The sequence below is a fragment of the Lemur catta genome, chromosome 13 (genome assembly GCF_020740605.2).
Source record: "Lemur catta isolate mLemCat1 chromosome 13, mLemCat1.pri, whole genome shotgun sequence".
Classification (NCBI taxonomy): domain Eukaryota; kingdom Metazoa; phylum Chordata; class Mammalia; order Primates; family Lemuridae; genus Lemur; species Lemur catta.
In genome coordinates this window covers 74354633-74373000 of record NC_059140.1, presented here as the reverse complement: position 1 = coordinate 74373000, position 18368 = coordinate 74354633, and the positions used below count along the sequence as shown (strand labels likewise).

At 45.0% G+C, this 18368-nt stretch overlaps 1 protein-coding gene across 4 annotated transcripts in view; it reads right to left on the bottom strand.

Moving 5' to 3' along the window:
* The window catches only part of HSPH1 (heat shock protein family H (Hsp110) member 1), a 55148-nt gene that overhangs the window by 21838 nt on the left and 14942 nt on the right, over positions 1-18368 (bottom strand). For 2 of the 4 annotated variants that reach the window (XM_045567321.1, XM_045567324.1), the window contains exon 1: positions 2341-2892. The exons of 1 other annotated variant lie outside the window; for it this stretch is intronic. In XM_045567321.1, the coding sequence (XP_045423277.1) occupies positions 2341-2447 (107 nt within the window). In that variant the 5' untranslated portion in view covers positions 2448-2892. Of the gene's footprint in view, positions 1-2340; positions 2893-8538; positions 8575-18368 lie in introns of those variants that run through there. One more of the 4 variants, XM_045567322.1, reaches the window with a different exon arrangement.

Below are 18368 nucleotides of genomic sequence, written 5' to 3'. Positions count from 1 at the left end.
CTAAAGTAAAATACGATGTAACTCTCCCTTTCTAAATATTTAGATTATTGTAAAGAGTCATCAATTCTGTACAAATCTAAGTATCATTGTCATACCTATTTTTGTCCTTATATACCAACTACCTCTTTAGGAATCAAAAGTTTTTATGTAAACTCAAACGAGTGAACCTAAGTTATATCTCTGGAGTTTAAAGAGCACAAAAGAGGTTCTCATCTGGAATACTGTATTTGAGAAAGCCCAGTAAAAATGATCAGAAAAAGTACCACAGCAGAATGGAATATGAACACTGAGGAGGGAATAATCACTTATACTAAATCTGTTTTGAAGAAATGAAAAGTGACTTGTAACTGTGAGACAGCCTTCTGAGCAATGGAAAATGGAATACACAGTAATACAGAGCAGAGACAAGCTCAAGAAAAGTCTTCTGAGGAGGAGGTAAGTGAATTAGGTTTTGGATTACAGGAGTGAGTTAATTCCAGATTACGAATCTAATTGTAGATTAGTTACTCCTACCTACACAGGTAGGAGTAATGGTAAATCAGATGAGCAAAATGGGAATATACTGACAGCATTAAATACCACGCTAAATAAAGTTTACATCTGCTGTAACAGAAACACCCTGAACCTACAGTATCTGAGCAGGTGCTAAAAAGCATCCTAAAAGGGAAGTGTCCAAGCAGAGGACCTTTAAGAAACCATCCAAAAACAGAGTATCATGCTAAGCTTAGAATAACTATACATTTGCAGAATGGATCTTCTCATTTTTCCAAGAGGAGAATCAAATTAATTGTACTAAACAGGAATTAAGAGTGGCCAATGCAATTGAGTCAACCATATATAGTTTAACAAGCACATTAAGGGGAACTCCAACATTGCTCTTGGTTTACGTTTTTCAGAGGCATACCTGTTGTCTTTAGTTTCACATAGTCGTCTCTATAGCCACATAACACAATTTTTTTCCCTACTCTCCTTTGAACAGCTTTCCTTCTTTCATTGGATGTAAGAAAACACAGATGGAAACCCCACCTAGGCGTGAAAACTGAAATACTCCTTTCTTTCTTCCTAAATTCCAATTACAGAGCCTTTAGCACAGCGAAAGACTTAGTTAGAGCTGCAGAGGTCAATCTATGGGTTGCGGGAGAGAACTGTCTTCCCAATGTTACTAACATTGACAAATACTTTATTTTCCGATTTTCCATTAACTTTCATAAACATTCACCTGCACGCAAGTAAATCAGCCCATTCTGCCTTTGGGTTTACTTTTACACTTTCCAGCTTGGTCTTGGGGGCATTTGAAAAAAAAGAATACCTACGGTAATTTCCTTGAGAAAGCAGTTTTCATCGATGCAAACGCAAGGTATATTTATATATACATGTAAGTTTATATACACACACTCCACATGCGGGTATATTTTTATATATACACTCACATGCTCTCTTTAGAAAATAACCACCCTCAAAAGTTGCTTTTTAAAAGGTTGTCCTTTGCCCACTCCATGCTGCTGTAGAATTTAACGTTTAAAGCAGTGACAACATCCATCCTCTCAGGGCGTTCTAGCACAAAACTATGCAATTTTCATTGTCTCTTTTTGGTAAACTGTTCAAAATAAATAAAAATACGGTCTAGGATTCGTCATGAATGGCTCTCATACAATGAGCAAAAAAAAAAAAAAATAAAGGTGATTTACATCTTTCGAAAATGATCCCGGGCACCAAGGACAACGTTAGAAACCAAGAGACTGAGTAAGAAGAGATGGATTAATCTTTCATAGAAGCGTTTCTGTGGTTGCTAACAACAGTCCGCCAGCTAACCGGACAAGCAGCGGGATAGAGGCTCTAGAAGCTTCCAGTTCATTTCGAGATTCACAATGCGGGGAAAAAAAGGCTCGGCAGCCCAGGCTCCGCGGTGCGCAAAGATATGCGCGGAGGGAGGGGGGCAAGCTGGGGGCGGCTCAGCCAGCTCTGAGAAGCCGGGTGGAGAAACGGGGGTGGCCAAGGAAGGCGCAGGCTGCAGCTTGCCAAGAAAAGAGAGCGAAGTCCCGGGCTTTACATCAGCCCAGCTCCCAGTAGGAAGCCCGCCCAAAGTGACGACCCTGGGACCTGGGAGACTCGACTCTCGGACACCCCTTGCCCCCAAGCATCCCCAGGACACCCCGCTCTCCAATTTTGGGCGACAAGCTCCACACCTCTCTTTGGGAAAGGTCCCGCCCGGCCGGGTCGCCGCTCCCCGCACCGCCTTCGCTCGCCGCGGTGTTTCGTAGCCAGCCCGCGAGCCTGGGGGTCCCCACGCCCTCCAGGCCGCAGAGCCTCCCCCCAGGACCCCCGCAGACTGCCACTTACGGGGTGCACCGGTCGCTGAACTCGTTGGCGATGGTCTCGATGCCCCCGGCTCGGGCCACCGCGATGTAGCAGCTCTGCGAGCCCACGTCCAGCCCCACCACCGACATGGCCGGCTCGCGGTCCGCCTCCGCCTCGGGTCTGGGTCTGCGTCTGCGTCCCCGGCCACCCGCCTGCTCCTCCGGTCGCCGCTTCCTGCCCCGGTTGCGCGCGGCTTAGCCCGTGAGGTCTGCCCGTTCCTCTGTCACTCGGGTGGACTCACGGAGAGTCGGCCTGTCAGGCGTCTCGGCTTCCCCGGGGACAGCGGCGGTGGCAGAGGATTAACCCTGGGCGAGGGGGCGCTCGGGCTCCGCGGCTCGCTCCGCAGCTCGGGATGACTACCGGCCTCACTCCGCCGCGGCTCGCACACCAGCGCCGGCGCCGATCTACCGACCCAAAAGGGGAGGTCCCAATTCCTCAGCTTTATGTATCGCACTGATGAGAACTTTCCAGAATCTGCGGCATTTACTCACCGGCGCCTCCACCGGCCCCTCCACGTGCCACTTCCGCTTCCTTCTTCTCGAGCCTTCTCGAAAGATTCTACCCAATGGGTGCCTGGTCCCCCTGAGAGCGGCCGCCGTTGCCATGGTGGCAGGAAGGCCGCTCCCGCGCCATTGGCTCAAGCAGTCCAAGTTGACCTGCCTCCGCCCACACCCGCCCTAGCTAGAGGCTCTTTTCTGTCCTAATAAAACAGGCAATGGAAAATGACTCGAAAACAAGGAATATTCACAATTTACTATTGGGCGGCGGTGTCTGACCCCTAGACTCTAACGGGAGACTGAGCGAGCGGAGATAGACGCCCCCACTTCTGCGTGAGACCCCAGACCCCAGGTCACTGGGGAGGCGGCCGACCGTCAGGAGAGCATGTTGGGAATTGTAGTGCGGCTGGGAGACGAGCGCGCCGTGTATGCTGGGATGTGTAGTCCTGGCCCCGGTGCATGCTGGGATCCGGCTTTGTCTTGCGGGACTCGGGGGAGAGGCTGGGTTCTGTCCAGCGCGTTTGCGCGCGTTCTCTGGCAATAAACGTCATGTTGTTTGGTATTCACTTCTATTATTGTCTGGATCACCGTAACTGGTGCGTTGCGACTTAGGGGAAGGAACGTCAGTTTAAACTGCTTATAATAAGCAGAGGGTTTATGTTAAGTGTTCTTGTATTCATCTGTTCTTTTGTGGAATAAAATGTCATAGTGTTTTTTTTTTTTTTTTGAAAGCAGTTTTAGTTGTGACGTAATCTGGAAGGCTGTCCACGGTGTTACTTTCTGCCTATTTTTGGTACGTCTGGTTTAAGCCTAGCCTGCCGTCCCCAGCCATAAATTAGTACGTAAGTTTTGCTTCCTGTATGATATGAAACATCTTTTGTTTCTTTCCCTGAAAAGCCATGTCCCCACTAACTTATGTTCAGTAAAGAGACAAGCAAAGTAAGAAAGGAGAACTATGCTGCTGATATTATCAGGTATTTCATACCCTTTGTGTCTTTTTAAGTTTGCTTGGGATCCCGTTTACCTTATCTCAGACACATGGAAATAAGCCCAATTCAAACATGTTATTGGGTAAGTGTGTAATTGGATAAGGAATTGTGACCTAAAGTTAGAAAAATCTGCCTCATGTGGCAATTCCTCCTCGTCCAGCAAGACAAGTAGGTTAAGAGGCAACACAAGTGAGAGGCAAGGCCCACAGGCCCAGGTTTATATTACGGGCACGTAAATTGTATGCGCTCTTTGATGGCCTGCCACTTGGGCAAGTTACTTAACCTTAAAATGCTTCAGTTAACTCGCCTTTAAAATGGTAACGATTATAGCAGCCAACTCCGGGTTGTGTATTCTTAAGTTTGGAAATATGGTTAGCTATAGCTATGGTTAGCTAGAAACATCTCGAACACTGTGTCCCCCCTCCCCATCCACCACCACCTTTTTTTACATATCAGAACCTTATGTTAAAATCCATGGAATCATAGCAGTTTTGAACACAAAGGACCTTTGAGATTATTTGGTCTGCCTCCCACATTTTGTATGAGGAAACTGCTGTGCAGAGAGGAGAAATGAGCAATTCTCAGTCTTTGGAGCCAGACAGATTTGGGTCAGTTTCAAATCCTGGCACTCACTACTAAGACGCTTTATATAGAAGAACCCCAGCCCTCCTGGAATTAAAATTCATGGGCTTGAATCCTGGCTATTCTTCTTACTAATTTGTGAGCTATGTGACCTTAAGATAATTACTAAACCTTCCTGTGTTCCACCTCCTAGTGTTTATGTAGTGATGGAAATGTATATAAAGCACTAAACATGTACCATTATTATGTATTAATAATATTGGCTACATACTGTCTTGTGTATTCTTTGACAAATTCCTCTTTGCCCTCAATTTCCTCAACTGTAAAATGGAAATAATACCTATTTTTGCTGGGAGTTTGGAAGGATTCAGTATAAATAAAACATGGTAGTAAATAAAGTCTGATAATAAGCATTTGATATATTGTAGTAATAGTAGTAATGCTGTGCAAGAAAAGCCAGTACCTGAACCTCAATCTCAGCTTGCACTGTTGTAGATTCTCAGTTGTCTAGTCAAGTTATAGCCACCTCTTAATCAGTTCACCTTAACTATTTAGCAAAACAGGTGAGTGATGAAAGTGTAAGAATTATCACAATTATCTAATTAAAGTTGTTATTACTTTATATATATAATTTTATATATTTTTATTACATTTTTATTACACAGTTTCTCACACTGTTTATGTGACAGTATATCAGAAAAGTTACAAAGAAACTTAGACCAGGTAGAAACAGTCCCTACAAATTCTTGTTAGGTAATTATGGATCCGAAGGTAAATACAGAATTAAGAGGAGCTTAATCTGTCTGCTAGCAGCTACTATTGCAATTATTGGGTTTTATTCCACATTTGTTTTAGAGAGCAAGAAGGTTCTCAAAATTGGAAGCAGAGACAGCTCCCAAAGAATAATAAAAGAAAAATACAAAACTGAAAGAAGAGAAACCCAAACAAAAATGCCATTCAAAGAGATAACATACAGTAGATATAAAAAGCTGTGACAAGCTTCCTTGAAAGGAAGGAAGAGATGGGCAAAGGAGTGGATATGTAGACAGAGTAATAAACATGAACGTGCACGTGACCTTCGACCTCTGTTATCAATCAGTATTTTGGTGACCTCTGTATCCAGCATAATGAGAGGTGCTGGAGGGTTACAGAAGTGGTATAAAACTTGTTCTAAATCAAGATGCATTTTGTTGGCTTCTCTAAAATGCCAGTATATCATGAATTCTAAAGTATCTGAAATCTTGTCCATTTTAGCCTCTTTTGATATTTGCTCACCAAAGGATTTTTGTTTTCTTCTTATATAGTAACTTAAAATTTATCCTTTACAAGTCAATTGGTTCTGCTAAAACCTATTTTGTCCTTTTAATTTATATTAGAATGATCATCTAAAAATAGAAATGCATGAGTAAAGTCATGCAGGGAACAGAGACTTATACAAAGGTAAACATAGTCTGGGCACAGTGGCTCATGCCTGTAATTACACCACCTTAGGAGGCCAAGGCAGGAGGATTGCTTGACCTCAGGAATTCGAGACTAGCCTGGGCAACACAGCAAGACCCCAGCTCTACAAAAAAATTAAAAAATTAGCCAAGCATGATGGTGCACACCAGTAGTCCTAGCTATTTGGGATGCCTGGGTGGGAGGATCCCTTGAGTCCAGGAGTTTGAGGTTGCAGTGAGCTATGATTGTGTCACTGCACTCTAGACTGGGCAACAGAGTGAGACTCTGTCTCTAAAAAAAATAAATAAAATAAAATAACATATGATGGTAAACATAGAAGTGAGGTAACTTTATCCTATCTGCTAGCAGCCAGGATATAGGAAAAATATATAAAATGTTTCTTCCAATCTAAAAAGGAGCATCATATTTATTAATATAACAAATATGGCTAACAACTCAATGTGTAGGAAAATGTTCATGGCTGCCCCTCCAAACTCACTGTGAACTACTTTCCCACTGGAACGCCATGCTCAGGCACACTGGCCACCTTTCCCATGTCAAGGTTTTGCACTTGTTCCCCTGCCTATAAAGCTCTTTCTCAGGCTGCTGGCTAGAGCCTTCAAGCCTCAGTTCAAACCTACTTCCCATAGAGAAAGTTCATGAATGCTCACCCAGTAAGCATATTACCTTTCCTAAAGGAAGACCTATTTTTTTGTTCAATTATTAAGGAGAAGCTGGTGCCAGCCTTGGCTCCAAAGGTAATCACTGATTGGCTTATGCCGGTCAGCACATCTCATTCCCCTTGGCCACAGTCATAGGTCAGGGACAGGCACGTGACCTAGGCAGCCCAATCAGGGTAACTTTCAGGCTTAGAATGCCAGGATATGCTTTGTCCCTCTTCGTCCCTTTTCCTTCCCCTCCCTCCATCCTTCTTCCTCCAGGCACTGTTGTGTGAGATTATGAGGCCCAGAACCATCACAAAGACCTTACTACCTTCCTGAAAAGGAAACTGACACACGGAGGTAGACAGAACTAAGAAAATTACAGCTGGAGCTGAAGACTTAAGTCAGTCCTGAGACCCACCCTCACTGTGGATTTAAGTTATGTGAACCATACATTTCCTCACTGTTTAAGCTAGCTTGAATTGGGGTTTCTGTTACTTGACAATATTATCGAAAGCATGTCTATTACTCTCTATCATTATCCATTTATTTCCTTCACAACATATACCACAATAAGCAATGATCTTGGTGTGTGTGCATGTGTGTGCACATGCACGCATGTGCGCACACATGTGTTTTACTTCCTCTCTCTGAATTGTATGGCTCAGAGAGCAGTGACTGCTTTTCTTCTTTACAGTGCTCTATTGATGCTCGATAAATATTTGTTGAATGATTGAATGAAAAAAACTATTAAATAAACTTACTGGGAAAAAGGCCATTTATCAACTTTCCTCTAATACAGAGTTTCTCAACCTTGGTACTGTTGACATGGGGCTGAATAATTTTTTGTTGCGGGGGCTGTTCTATGGGCTGTTTAACTGCAGCCCTGGCCTCTACCCACTAGATCCCATTAGCAAGGTCCTAGCTCTCCCCTCATCACCTTGTGACAACCAAAAACGACAGACAGCCAAATGTCTGTCACAGAGAAAATTGTCTCTGGTTTAGAGCTACTGTTCTCAATCTATAAATTTTGATTTAAGCCTGATACAAAAAGGGCATAGTTTCAGGACATGTTTTTGAGAGAAAATAGAGTGCTGTTTGATTTCTGAACCATAGAGGATGGGAGATGGGAGAATGATAACCCAGCTCTGAATGAGTCGAACAACTCTAGCTTGTGTTAGATCCTATAGGAGAGAAGGGACATACGTCTCCCATTTGGCTACAGGACATGCCCACTGTTGTGAAAATGTGCACTGCTCACTCCGTCAAGATAATCTTCACAGTGGTTGAAAAGTATTTTTGTGGTTATAAATTATTTCCTTCAGACATGTACATATAACTCACTGTTTTCCTTTGCCTTAGCTTCCTTACTTACGAAATAATAATTAGAATGCCTGCACAGTTACTGAGAATTATTAAGTAATCTTTACATTTATGGTTACCTTAGCCATTTTATTGTAGTAGAAAAGAGAAAGAAAGTTAATATTTGGATACCCAGGATCATTGTTGCCCTACATGATATTCTGATTTTCCATCCTGGAAACTAAATTCATATACCAGAAATAGATCACTCCTTTCTGCTCTTTTCTTTGTTTCTTCAGCACATGTGAGAATAAGGGAAAGAGAGAAAGAGTAGCCTGTGTCTTTTCTATTTTGAACTGTAACAGGGTAAATTCAAAGTCCGTATACATAAAGAGGAGTCATTTCAGCACAGACTCTTTGGGGTTGCCCTGTTGAAAGGGAGCACCTTCATTTTGGGTGGAGAAATAACCACTAAACTGTTGGTGTATTTTTCTATGTGTTAGATAGATTCTGAAGCCAGGATGTGTTTGAGCTCTACGGATGTTAGCATTATTACAGATGCCCTCATTGGGTGACACATTAAGCTCTTGGAACCAAGGTGCATTAAGTTCCTCAAATGAACTAATTATCCATTTGAGAGGGTGTGAGTAGTAGAATAAATAACATTTTGGGGATCTCTATTTATTGAGCGAGTCAGAGTGTTCTTACTTCATTTCTGCCAAGGGAAATGAAATTCCTCTTTCCAAATACTTCACAAGAGCCGACCGCCTGATTGCAGAGTCACATCTCGGCAAGGATGGACATGATCACACAGGGTACTTGTCTAGTAGCGGGTAACTAGAATAACATGGGAACCAGAGATGTAACGAAAAGCCATGCAAATTAAAATCGCTTTATTCCCTGATGTAAAGGGGAAACAGCAAAAAGGGAATTTCTTGCCAATTCTGAATGATGAGGCCCTCAAATTATTCCACATGCCTTTCATCCGCTTTCTACACCAGCAAACAGGATATTAAGATCTTAACATATATTAAGAGACAGGAGTGAAGCTCCTTAGAGGAGATATATAGCTCCAACTTCCTAGAAAAAAGCACAGTTACTGCTAGAAAGCTGCCATTGCTGACCAACAACCCTGAAACCTGCTATTTAAATTCTGAAATGTAAGCCACAATTCTGTTTTTCCTGAGGAAGCATGTAAATTGTTACTTTTCATTTAAAAAAGTGTACTCTCCCTAAGTGTGTTAGTTCACCTTATTTTCTACTTGCAAAGACTCTCTTAGCAGTTCACCATTTACCAACTCTTTTTATATTTTGACAACATAAAACTTTCCCCCTTTGTCTCTGAAGACAGGGGAACAGTGCGAGACAAAGGGCGGGAGAGTCTGTCTTGAGCTCCTTGTCCCTGCCTTCTGTACCTGTCCCCGCCTGCCCCATTCCCTTTCTCCAGGCCCAGGCAGACACCAGGAGCCGGCTGCTGCCTCCCAACTCCCCAGAGCCCCTTTCCTCAGGGCTCCAGGCTCTGCTGTGCCCTCCTTGCTCATTCACCTTTCCCTGCGCTGCCTGGGCCCGGGCTGCCCCTGGAGAGTAGCAGCCCTCGTGCTGTTCGCTGCTGGTAAATGCCAGCGGTGCCACCTCATAAAACAGATGCTCCCAACTGTTCCTGGCGATATGAAGAAACTAATTCACATGGATTTAAGTGTCTGTTCCCAGAATGGACATATTTTAATTAAATGAATTCCACCTAAATCTCTCTCCAGTTGGTCTTCCTGGAGGCTGCATAGGGAAGATATGCAAGGGGCATGCGGATCTCTAAGATGCCCCCTTACGCTACCACTGTGAGACTGGTACATCTTTGTCACTCCCTTCTAACCCGCTTTCCTCTCCCTCTTCCTCTCCTAGAAGAAAGAGGGATATGGCTCCACTTTTCCCACCCTACTGAGCTACCTCAGATTTCTATCAGTTATTCAAATTTTAGGGCTTGTTTACTGATTCCCCAGAGGCTGTGAGCTCCTGAAGACCATACTTTCCCTTGTCATTCATAGGCATTGGACAAACCTTTGTTGAATAAGTCAAAGAATGCTCTTTTCCTTTTCTTTCCTTTTTTCCTCTCTTCGTCACTTCCATTCTTCGTTGTTTGTCAATCAGTTACTGCTGTTTGTGTCTCCTAAATGTCCTGGAATGCAAATTCCTGTCCTAGCCCTGCCAAGGTTCGTAAGCCATGGATGTGTGTTCTGTTCCTGATTTCTTCTGGGCCTGCCGCAGGCTGAGATGCCTACCAGCGAAAGGGGCCCAGTCCTTCATACATCAGTGGCTGCAAGGCAGTGAAAAAAGTGCCCCTCATGCTCTGCTAGAATAAACCACTACAAACCCTTTTCCTCTGGGCCCTGTGCTGGCCTTGCTTGGCTTTCCAATGGGGAGGATGCCTCTTTAGGAGGACGAAGTATGATGTAGACATATCACCTTTGGTGGCAGAGGTAAAAGAAAAGGATTTTTCTACTCCTCTGGGGTACTGGAAGCCTGACCCTTACTACTGTGACCATAGCATGTCCTTGAGGATCACATTTATCCTTGAACAGACTCCAAACTCTTCCCTGGGGGCAGAGGATAGTGTGTCTGTCATGGGTTAGAGGATGTGAGGGTGCTTGGCCAGGATGAGGGGATGTGGACTATGATACTGAGGAGACCTTTCAAGGACCTCATTGACTTTTTTCAGTATCGGTGGGTCTCCGTGAAATTAATCATGATAAAATAAAACCAATATGGCCAAACTTTATGCTTTTAAATATGTCCTTACAGAACTTATAGACTACATAATGAAAATACCTATTAGCTTTCAACTCGAAATGTTTTTTTCTAACAAGTCAACTCTGCCCTATCCTCATGCAATGTAATCTGGATGAGCTCCTACACGCAGCAGCCCTTCACTTTGTGCCGGGGATATGATAATGAACAGCCCACGTACCTGCCTTCCAGGAAACCAAAGGGGAGCCAGCTCTTAGAACTGCAGCAAGGCTCAGGGCCTGGCCAGCTGGGGCTGTGCATTGGTGTTACAGTAATAACCACAAGACAACATGCTAGACTCTGTGTCTGGACCCAGGCAGAATTGGGTATAAATCCTACTATCTGCAATCTCTCTTGGGCAACGTAACTCTACAAATCTTACCTGTAGGATGTGGATAAGAAATTCTACCTCATTGTGGTGTTGTGGGGACCAACTAATAAAATAATATAACATAAGCAAGATGTCTACCACAAAAAGAGAGCACAAGAAGTGAGAGCCATTATTGCCTTGATTACTAATATCTTTGTCACCTAAGTCACCTCCAAGTAGCTTCTTTCCCCTCAGAGTCCTCTCCCAGGATATAAGAGACAACAATGAAATTGTTTACTTATCCTCATCTTTCATAGTGTGCTGCTCATATTGCACGACTACTTATATAATTGACAATCCACAAATTTAAAAAAATTAGATGTGAGTTAATATCCTCATAGAATACTCTAAATCAGAGAATCAGATTTTAAAGGGGAGGTTAAAATGCCTCTTTTCTGTTGTGAAAGACTCATAAAAATATTCTGCATACCACAGATTTTTGAGTTTGTCACTGTCCTGGAAAGGTTAACTTTCTTTTCTTTACCTTTATTTCTACTACATTGTTCTCATGGCCCTCTTCCCAAGATTATTTATAACTTATTATGTTTCGATCAGTGGATTGGTAGAGTGATATTAGTATGTTTTCTAAAGGGATACTATCGTAACATGCACTAAATGGACTAGTCACCCACATTTGTTCAGCACTGGAAGTTTCCCGAGCCTATTCATCCATCCATTCATGCAAAAAATATTTGTGGAATTTCTCCCATGAAAAGCTATTATGTAAAAGTGTTACAGTTGATTCAGAGATCGTTATCAACAAAGGAAAAATGTTTGCCTGCCTGCTGGGGCCCTGGAGGGACATGTGTGCTACAAGAAGTTGTGGGTGAAGCCAAGGGCTTAGGGACCAGAGAGGACTGAGTTCAAATCCCAACTCCCTCACTTTAACTGTGTGTGTGACTCTGGGAAGTAGCTTAAGCTTTCTGAGCTTAAGCTCACCTTCAAACTGTGGATCCTCCATGATTCATTTGACAAATACATCCACTTTGTGCTAGGTACGGCTCCCCCTCGTTTATTTATGCGCTCTCGTTAAATTCTTACCACTGTGCTATGAGGAATCTAGACCGTAGCTCCTCAGCAAATGCTATTTGATCTCCTCCGGTACTCCTAATTGGCATATTCATTTAGCAAACTTTGAGTGCCTGCTACGGGCAAGCCCTGTGCCAGGAGGCATGTGGCTTAAAGCAAAAAGCGTTAAAGGCCATGCCTCAAGCTTCTCAATCTAGTTGGGGACACAATCCACAGACATACAGCTATCCAATGGAATCACTGTAATGACAACTCTGTGCATAGAACATTCATTATTGGAGACAGAAGTGAGATATCTAGCCCAGTCTGGGCCAAGGGTATGGGATGGGGACAGAAGGCAGGTGACATCTGTGGGGAGGTGAGTAGGATGGAGGAACGGTACTCCATTTCCCTGCAGAGCAGGCAACTACAGAGGAGATGAAGGGTACCTGAAAGCAGAGGCAGGTTAGTGTTTCTGAAGTTCAAGGTTGAAATATGGAATGAGCAACAATAACAACAAAAATTATGTAAAAACAGAAGCACAACGCAGAGTGGCACATACTAATGATGTGTTTCCAGGTTGTCTGAGTACTAAAAGATCAGTAAGGGTTCCAATGACCTTTTTGTAATAGCAATGGCTCCCTAAGAAATTAATCATGATAAAATAAAACAAACATGGCCAAACCTTTGTGTTTTAAAATATATCCTTAAAATTACATTGTGAAAATGCTTATTAGCTAGCTTGTAACTTTTTTTCTAATTAGTCAGTTCTTCCTCAGGCAGAGTAATCTGGATGAGCCCAATTCCCAAGGCCAGCACTTTTAAAAGCGTGTTGGAATCTGGGCTGGTTCCTGTAGCTGGTTGGCACAACCTTCTAATAATACCCAGACGGTGCTTTGTGTCCTGGACTGCTTCTGGAGGAGAGTGACCCGCTGTCCCCAACTCAAGCCACTCACCGTACCACTGACCCCAAACCAATGGTCACCACAAGCAGGACCAGGGATGGGATTTGACTGGCTGCAGGCCCAGAAACACCACAAATGGAAAAGCAGATTAACCATGAAAAAGAAACCCCTGTTAAAGCATTTATGGGCTAAGAGTAAATCCAGGTACACCTGCGACTAGAGGAGTCGCTGCACAAATAAATTGCAGAAGGCAGCATGCTTATGCAGAGAGTGGGAATCCCAGACATGTGAATTTATTCTCTTTGCCACCCAGGGGAGCCAGAGACTCATGAAAATCTTATACGAAGCTGTTGAAGTTACAGACCAGGGCAGGGAAAAACAGTATTTTAGTTTGGACTTTTGTAGTTGCAGGCAACAACAAAGAAATCAACCAACCAACAAAACAAAACAACAGAAACAGAAGGGAATTTATTGATCCACATAACTTGGAAGCTTTGGTTGTGCATCTGGTTTAGGCTCAGCCAGGGGCCCCAGTGACATCATCAGGACTTGTTCTTTCCCCGTCAGCCTCTCAGCTGAGCTCTGCTCTGTGTCGTTTTCCTTATCAGATGGGCCTTCCCCGTGGGGAAAGGCAGACCCTGCAGCTCAGGGGTGACAGTTCTTACAGCCTGGAAGAGAAGAGCCAGTGGGTGTGAGCTGGTAGCTCTGGCAGAATCCTGGTGCAGGGTCACCTGCCCACTCTGGAGGAGAGTCAAACCACCAGGACCCCAGGATTGCTGCAGAATGGGCAGGGGCTGCCACCCGGACATGCCAGGCAGGCAACACATAAAGCCCCCGACAGCTGGGGAGAAGGGCCTTCCACTCACCGAGCACTCTGCGCAGTGCCAGTGCCGGCGTCATGTATGTGTTCCTAGGTAACCTCCCACGGTCCCTCTGAGAGAGGCAGCTTCGATTATCATCCCCATTTTACAAAGGCCAGCAAGGCTCAGCTGGATTATGTAATTGCCCTAAGGACAAGCAGTAAGCTGCACAGCCAGGTGTTAAATACCGAAGCCCCTGCTTGACATGAAGGAGAGGAAGGTGAACGGGGTAACGGGGTCTTGGGGGCATTAGGCTGGGGGGGGGGCTGGAAGCCTTGGAGGTGGTGGGTGGGTGGGGAGGCAGGCAGTGTGAGAAAACAGAACAAAGTGTTTTTAAGTCATTCCTTCCCTTTCTTCAGGCAGAACCTAAGCCAAAAGATCTCCAGCAGGTAAACCCCAGAGAATGGGCCATGAATTTTGCTCCATTAGAGGCACAGGTTAATATCCGGTGCTGGGCAGTTTGTGGGAATGGGAGGGGCTGAGGCTTCAGGAGTCCGGGCGGGGCAGTCCTCAGTCTGCTCTCACACAGAGCGGGTCACTCGCCCTGCTGGGAAGGAGCCCAGGAGGGTTTGAGGCTGCTGTCGGGTGCAACCCCATTCCCAAGAGGCGCTCTTGTCCTCTGGGGCCTCAACCTGCAGTTACTCAGTCTCCCTGGTAATTGAGACCAAGCTGCCAACTATTGCCAGAGGGGCCATGCTGAGTCCAGCAGGGGCGGGGGCAGCCCTCAGAGAGGAATCTCGAAGCCAGTTGGGGCAGAGAGGGGCACTGACTGGAAGCAATGGGGGCTTAACTGCACTTAGAGTGTTTCACTTTAAAACGCGAACTAGAGGTCTCTGCAAGGCAAGGGTTTGTAATGAGAAAAGTTGGCATTTCCGTTTCTCCTTGAGGACAGCAGGCAATGGGAAATGAGATGACACCCAGAGCCCATGTGACCTGGAGACAGATGAAAGCTGAAGACGGAGGAACCCAGGCCTCACTCTTGAAAACTTGCTCTGTCTGTGACTTGACTCTAGTTATTGTGGGATCATAGCCAAAGCTCTAATTGGTTCTATGCTATTTGCATTTCTTAGTTTTCTTTTTATTTTACCTAAGAATGTTTAAACATTATATTCTGTTTTAGCTGTGCTAAAAAGAGGGGAAAAAAAAAAAGAAGAGAAAAATTTTTGTGAGCTGTGTTGGCATTGATGGTAGTTGGATGGCCTGGGCACCCCCAGGTCCTGTCCTGCCACAGCCACCTCCTGGATTTCTACAGAGGACAAAGTCAGGCAAAGGAAGCCATTTCTATGGGCCTTTGCTCCAAACCCCAATGTAGAAATCTAGTGTGGTGGTGGAGAGGATCCTTTTGCCTGAGTCCATGGCAGGTCCACACACATTCACTGCTCTGATATTCATTCAACAAACATTCACTGGTGTCCATCAAGTGTGTACCAAGTGCCAGGCACTGTTCTAGGCATTGGGTGTTCAGCAGTAAATAACACAGACAAAACCTTTGCCCTCGTGAAGCTGATGTTCTGATAGAGGGAGATGGACAAAAAAAGAAAAAAAAGAACAACTTGCTGTAAGTGCCATGAACAAAATTAGTACAGAATAAGGGGATGGGTGGTACAGGGGATGGGTGTGTGTGTGTGTGTGTGTGTGTGTGTGTGTGTGTGTGCACACTCCTACTTTAAGTAGGGTGGTAACAAGTGAGCAGAAACCCGAAGGAGTGACCTACAGATATCTGAGGGAAGGGATTCTGGGCAGAGGGGAAAACACACAAAGGCCCTGGGGTAGAACCCTGGCTGGCAGGTTTCCTGAGTAGTAAGGAGGCCTGTGTGCCCTCAATGAAAAGCCAAAGGCAAGAGTGATAGGAGAATGGGTCAGAGAGGTAGTTGGGGTCTTGGAAGAGCATCTAAGGCCTTGTAAGACACCATAAGATCTTTTATTTGCCAGTGTTAACAAAATGACCATGAGGAGGAAGGAAAACGAAAAGAAGAAAACTTTATTTTCAGAGTAATAGTCTGCAGATTGGGAGCACAGCCTCCGGGGAACACACCCCACAGAGGCATCTAAGCCTTCCAGGATCTGTCTTACACGTGTATTCATCAGGTTTGGGAAATGTCTATGAATACTTATAGGAAAGTCTAGCATAGAGGTCTCCAACCTTTTTGGCACCAGGGACCAGTTTCATGGGAGACAATTTTTCCACAGATGGATGTAGGGGTAAGGAGGTGGGGGGATGGAGGGTGGACGGCAGGGAGGGAGGTGGAGCTCAGGTGGTGATGCGGGCAATGGGGGGAGGCTGTAACTACAGATGACACTTCACTGGCTCGCCAGCCACTCACCTCCTGCTGTGTGACCAGGTTCCTAAGTTTCATGGAAGACAATTTTTCCACGGATGGGGGTGGGGTGGGGGGCCCAGGGGGAGAGGCAGAGCTTAGGTGGTGATGTCCAGCCTGGTTCCTAACGGGCCACAGACCAGTACCAGGCCGTGGCCTCGTGAGGTGGGGACTGCTGGTCTAGCAGCAGTGAATTAACATATATGTAATGTACATCCCATGTTCACTTTGGGGTGGGGTTTTAACATTAAAATGAGGTAGAATTCAGTTCTTTATGTCAAAAGGTGAACTATAGGGTACAAAGAGATTTTGTGCACAGTCTTTGTAAAGTGGCTGGAACTGCCTTAGGGACTGTAGCTGCTTATCAGAAAGGAATGTTTATGAGGCTGGTCTCCCGCCAAACTGGTGCTGCTGGCAGGACCCTTAAGGCAGAGGTGTCCTGGTCAGCCGGCGTCAAGGTCGGTTGGGCAGTGTGTCTCCGGAACAGGTTTTTGCCTAATTGCAAGAGGAAAACTTTATGCAGTTAACAAACCTTATAGTAGCTAACAATGTAGGTGTATGTGACCAACCCTTTTCCCTGCTATGGCTGCTTGTTTTCTCTAGAGGCTCTTATCTTAGCCACAGAGAGTCCATCTCCTCTACCAGCTGGAAGTACAGCGTTGACACCTCTGAGTGAAAGACAAAGCCATCAGAGAGTTTGAGCAGAGGAGTGGACGTGATCTGCATGAGTCTCCCAGGCTCACTCGGGCGCTGTCTGAAGTCTAGAGCGGAGCCACCCGACAGAAACGTCACATGAGCCACAAATGTGAGTCGCATACGCCATGTAAAACATTTTTGAGCAGCCGTATTAAAAGGTAAAGAGACACGGGTGACAATAACTTCAATACACTTGCTTTAACTTAATATATCTAAATTATTAACAGGGCAACATGTATTCAATATAAAAAGTATTACTGGGGTAGTTTACGTATCTTTTTTTAATATATGAAATCTTTGAAATCTGGGGCACATTTTACTCTCACAGCACATCTTCATTCAGAATCGTCATATTTCACGGGCTTAATTGACCTACGTGGCTTGTTACAGATGGTGTAGGGCACAGGTCCTCACTGTAGAGCACAAGGTGACGCAGGGTCACCGGGAAGGATGTTCTTGCAATGGTCCAGGTGACAGCTGAGGGCGAGGCTAAGGGCAGAAGCACTGCAAGGACCAGCACTGCGTAAAGAGAATGGCTTCTCCTAAGGCCGAGGGTCAAACTTGCAGACTGTCACCCCTGCCCCCTGAAGGGAGAGGGAAGAACCCCCTTGGGAACAACTCTGGCCCGACCTGCGACAGCCATATTGGAGGAAAAGAGTCCGACAGAAGATCTCAGCGCTGAAATCCTTTCCTCAGCTCACTCCACCGCTCCGGAGCGCCCATCACCTCTTTATCCCAGATTGTTGTGTAGGACTTCGACTTCCTTATCAGCACTCCCCGCATGGTGGTGTGCTCTGGGTGGGGAGCGGGCCAGCCCTGTCCTCCGCTGGAGACCACAGTTTCCTCATTTCTGTTCTTGGCTTTGTTAAACAGAACTAAATTTGGCCCGAGGATGCCTTATGTAACCAACTGCAACCTAACTTAGTAAGCAGTCTAACTGAAAGCCTAATCAGCCAATCGCAGGAGCTGACTGACTCAAATAAGGCAAAAGGCCAGGTCATAACCAATTAAACTGTCTCTGTGTCTCGCTTCCGTGTGCTGCCCATAAATGCCACCTGACCACGTTGCAGGCCAGAGTTCTTAGAACCTGGCCGGTTCTGAGGGCTGCCCAATTAGCGAATCGTTCTTTGCTCCATTAAACTACGTTAAATTTAACTTGTCTAAGGTTTTTTCTTTTAACAGTGTGTTCACCCCAATGCATTTGATGATTGGGCTAACTCCAACCACCTTTCTGTTGCTCTCCCAAGGAAAGGCTGGGGGAGAATTCTGGGTGCCCCTTCTAGGGCCACACTATGATTTTCATGAACCTCTTCTTCCACTAAAAAGATACAAAAATATATATGTATGTTTACTATTGGGTTGGTAAATAGATGAGTATCTTGATATTATATATTTACATTTTTTTCTTTGATGTGAAAGTTCTTTTCCTTTTCTTCTGATTTTAAAAGAACATAAAACATTGTTGTAAACCCCTAAAAATATTGTGAGCCCTGCGCACTGTGCCTGCTGTGCCGAATAGAGCAGTCAGACCTGGCCCCTTCCCAGAATTGCCCTCCCCATCTTTTGTGTGCTGCCCCATGCCCTTAATCAGTAGGGTGGA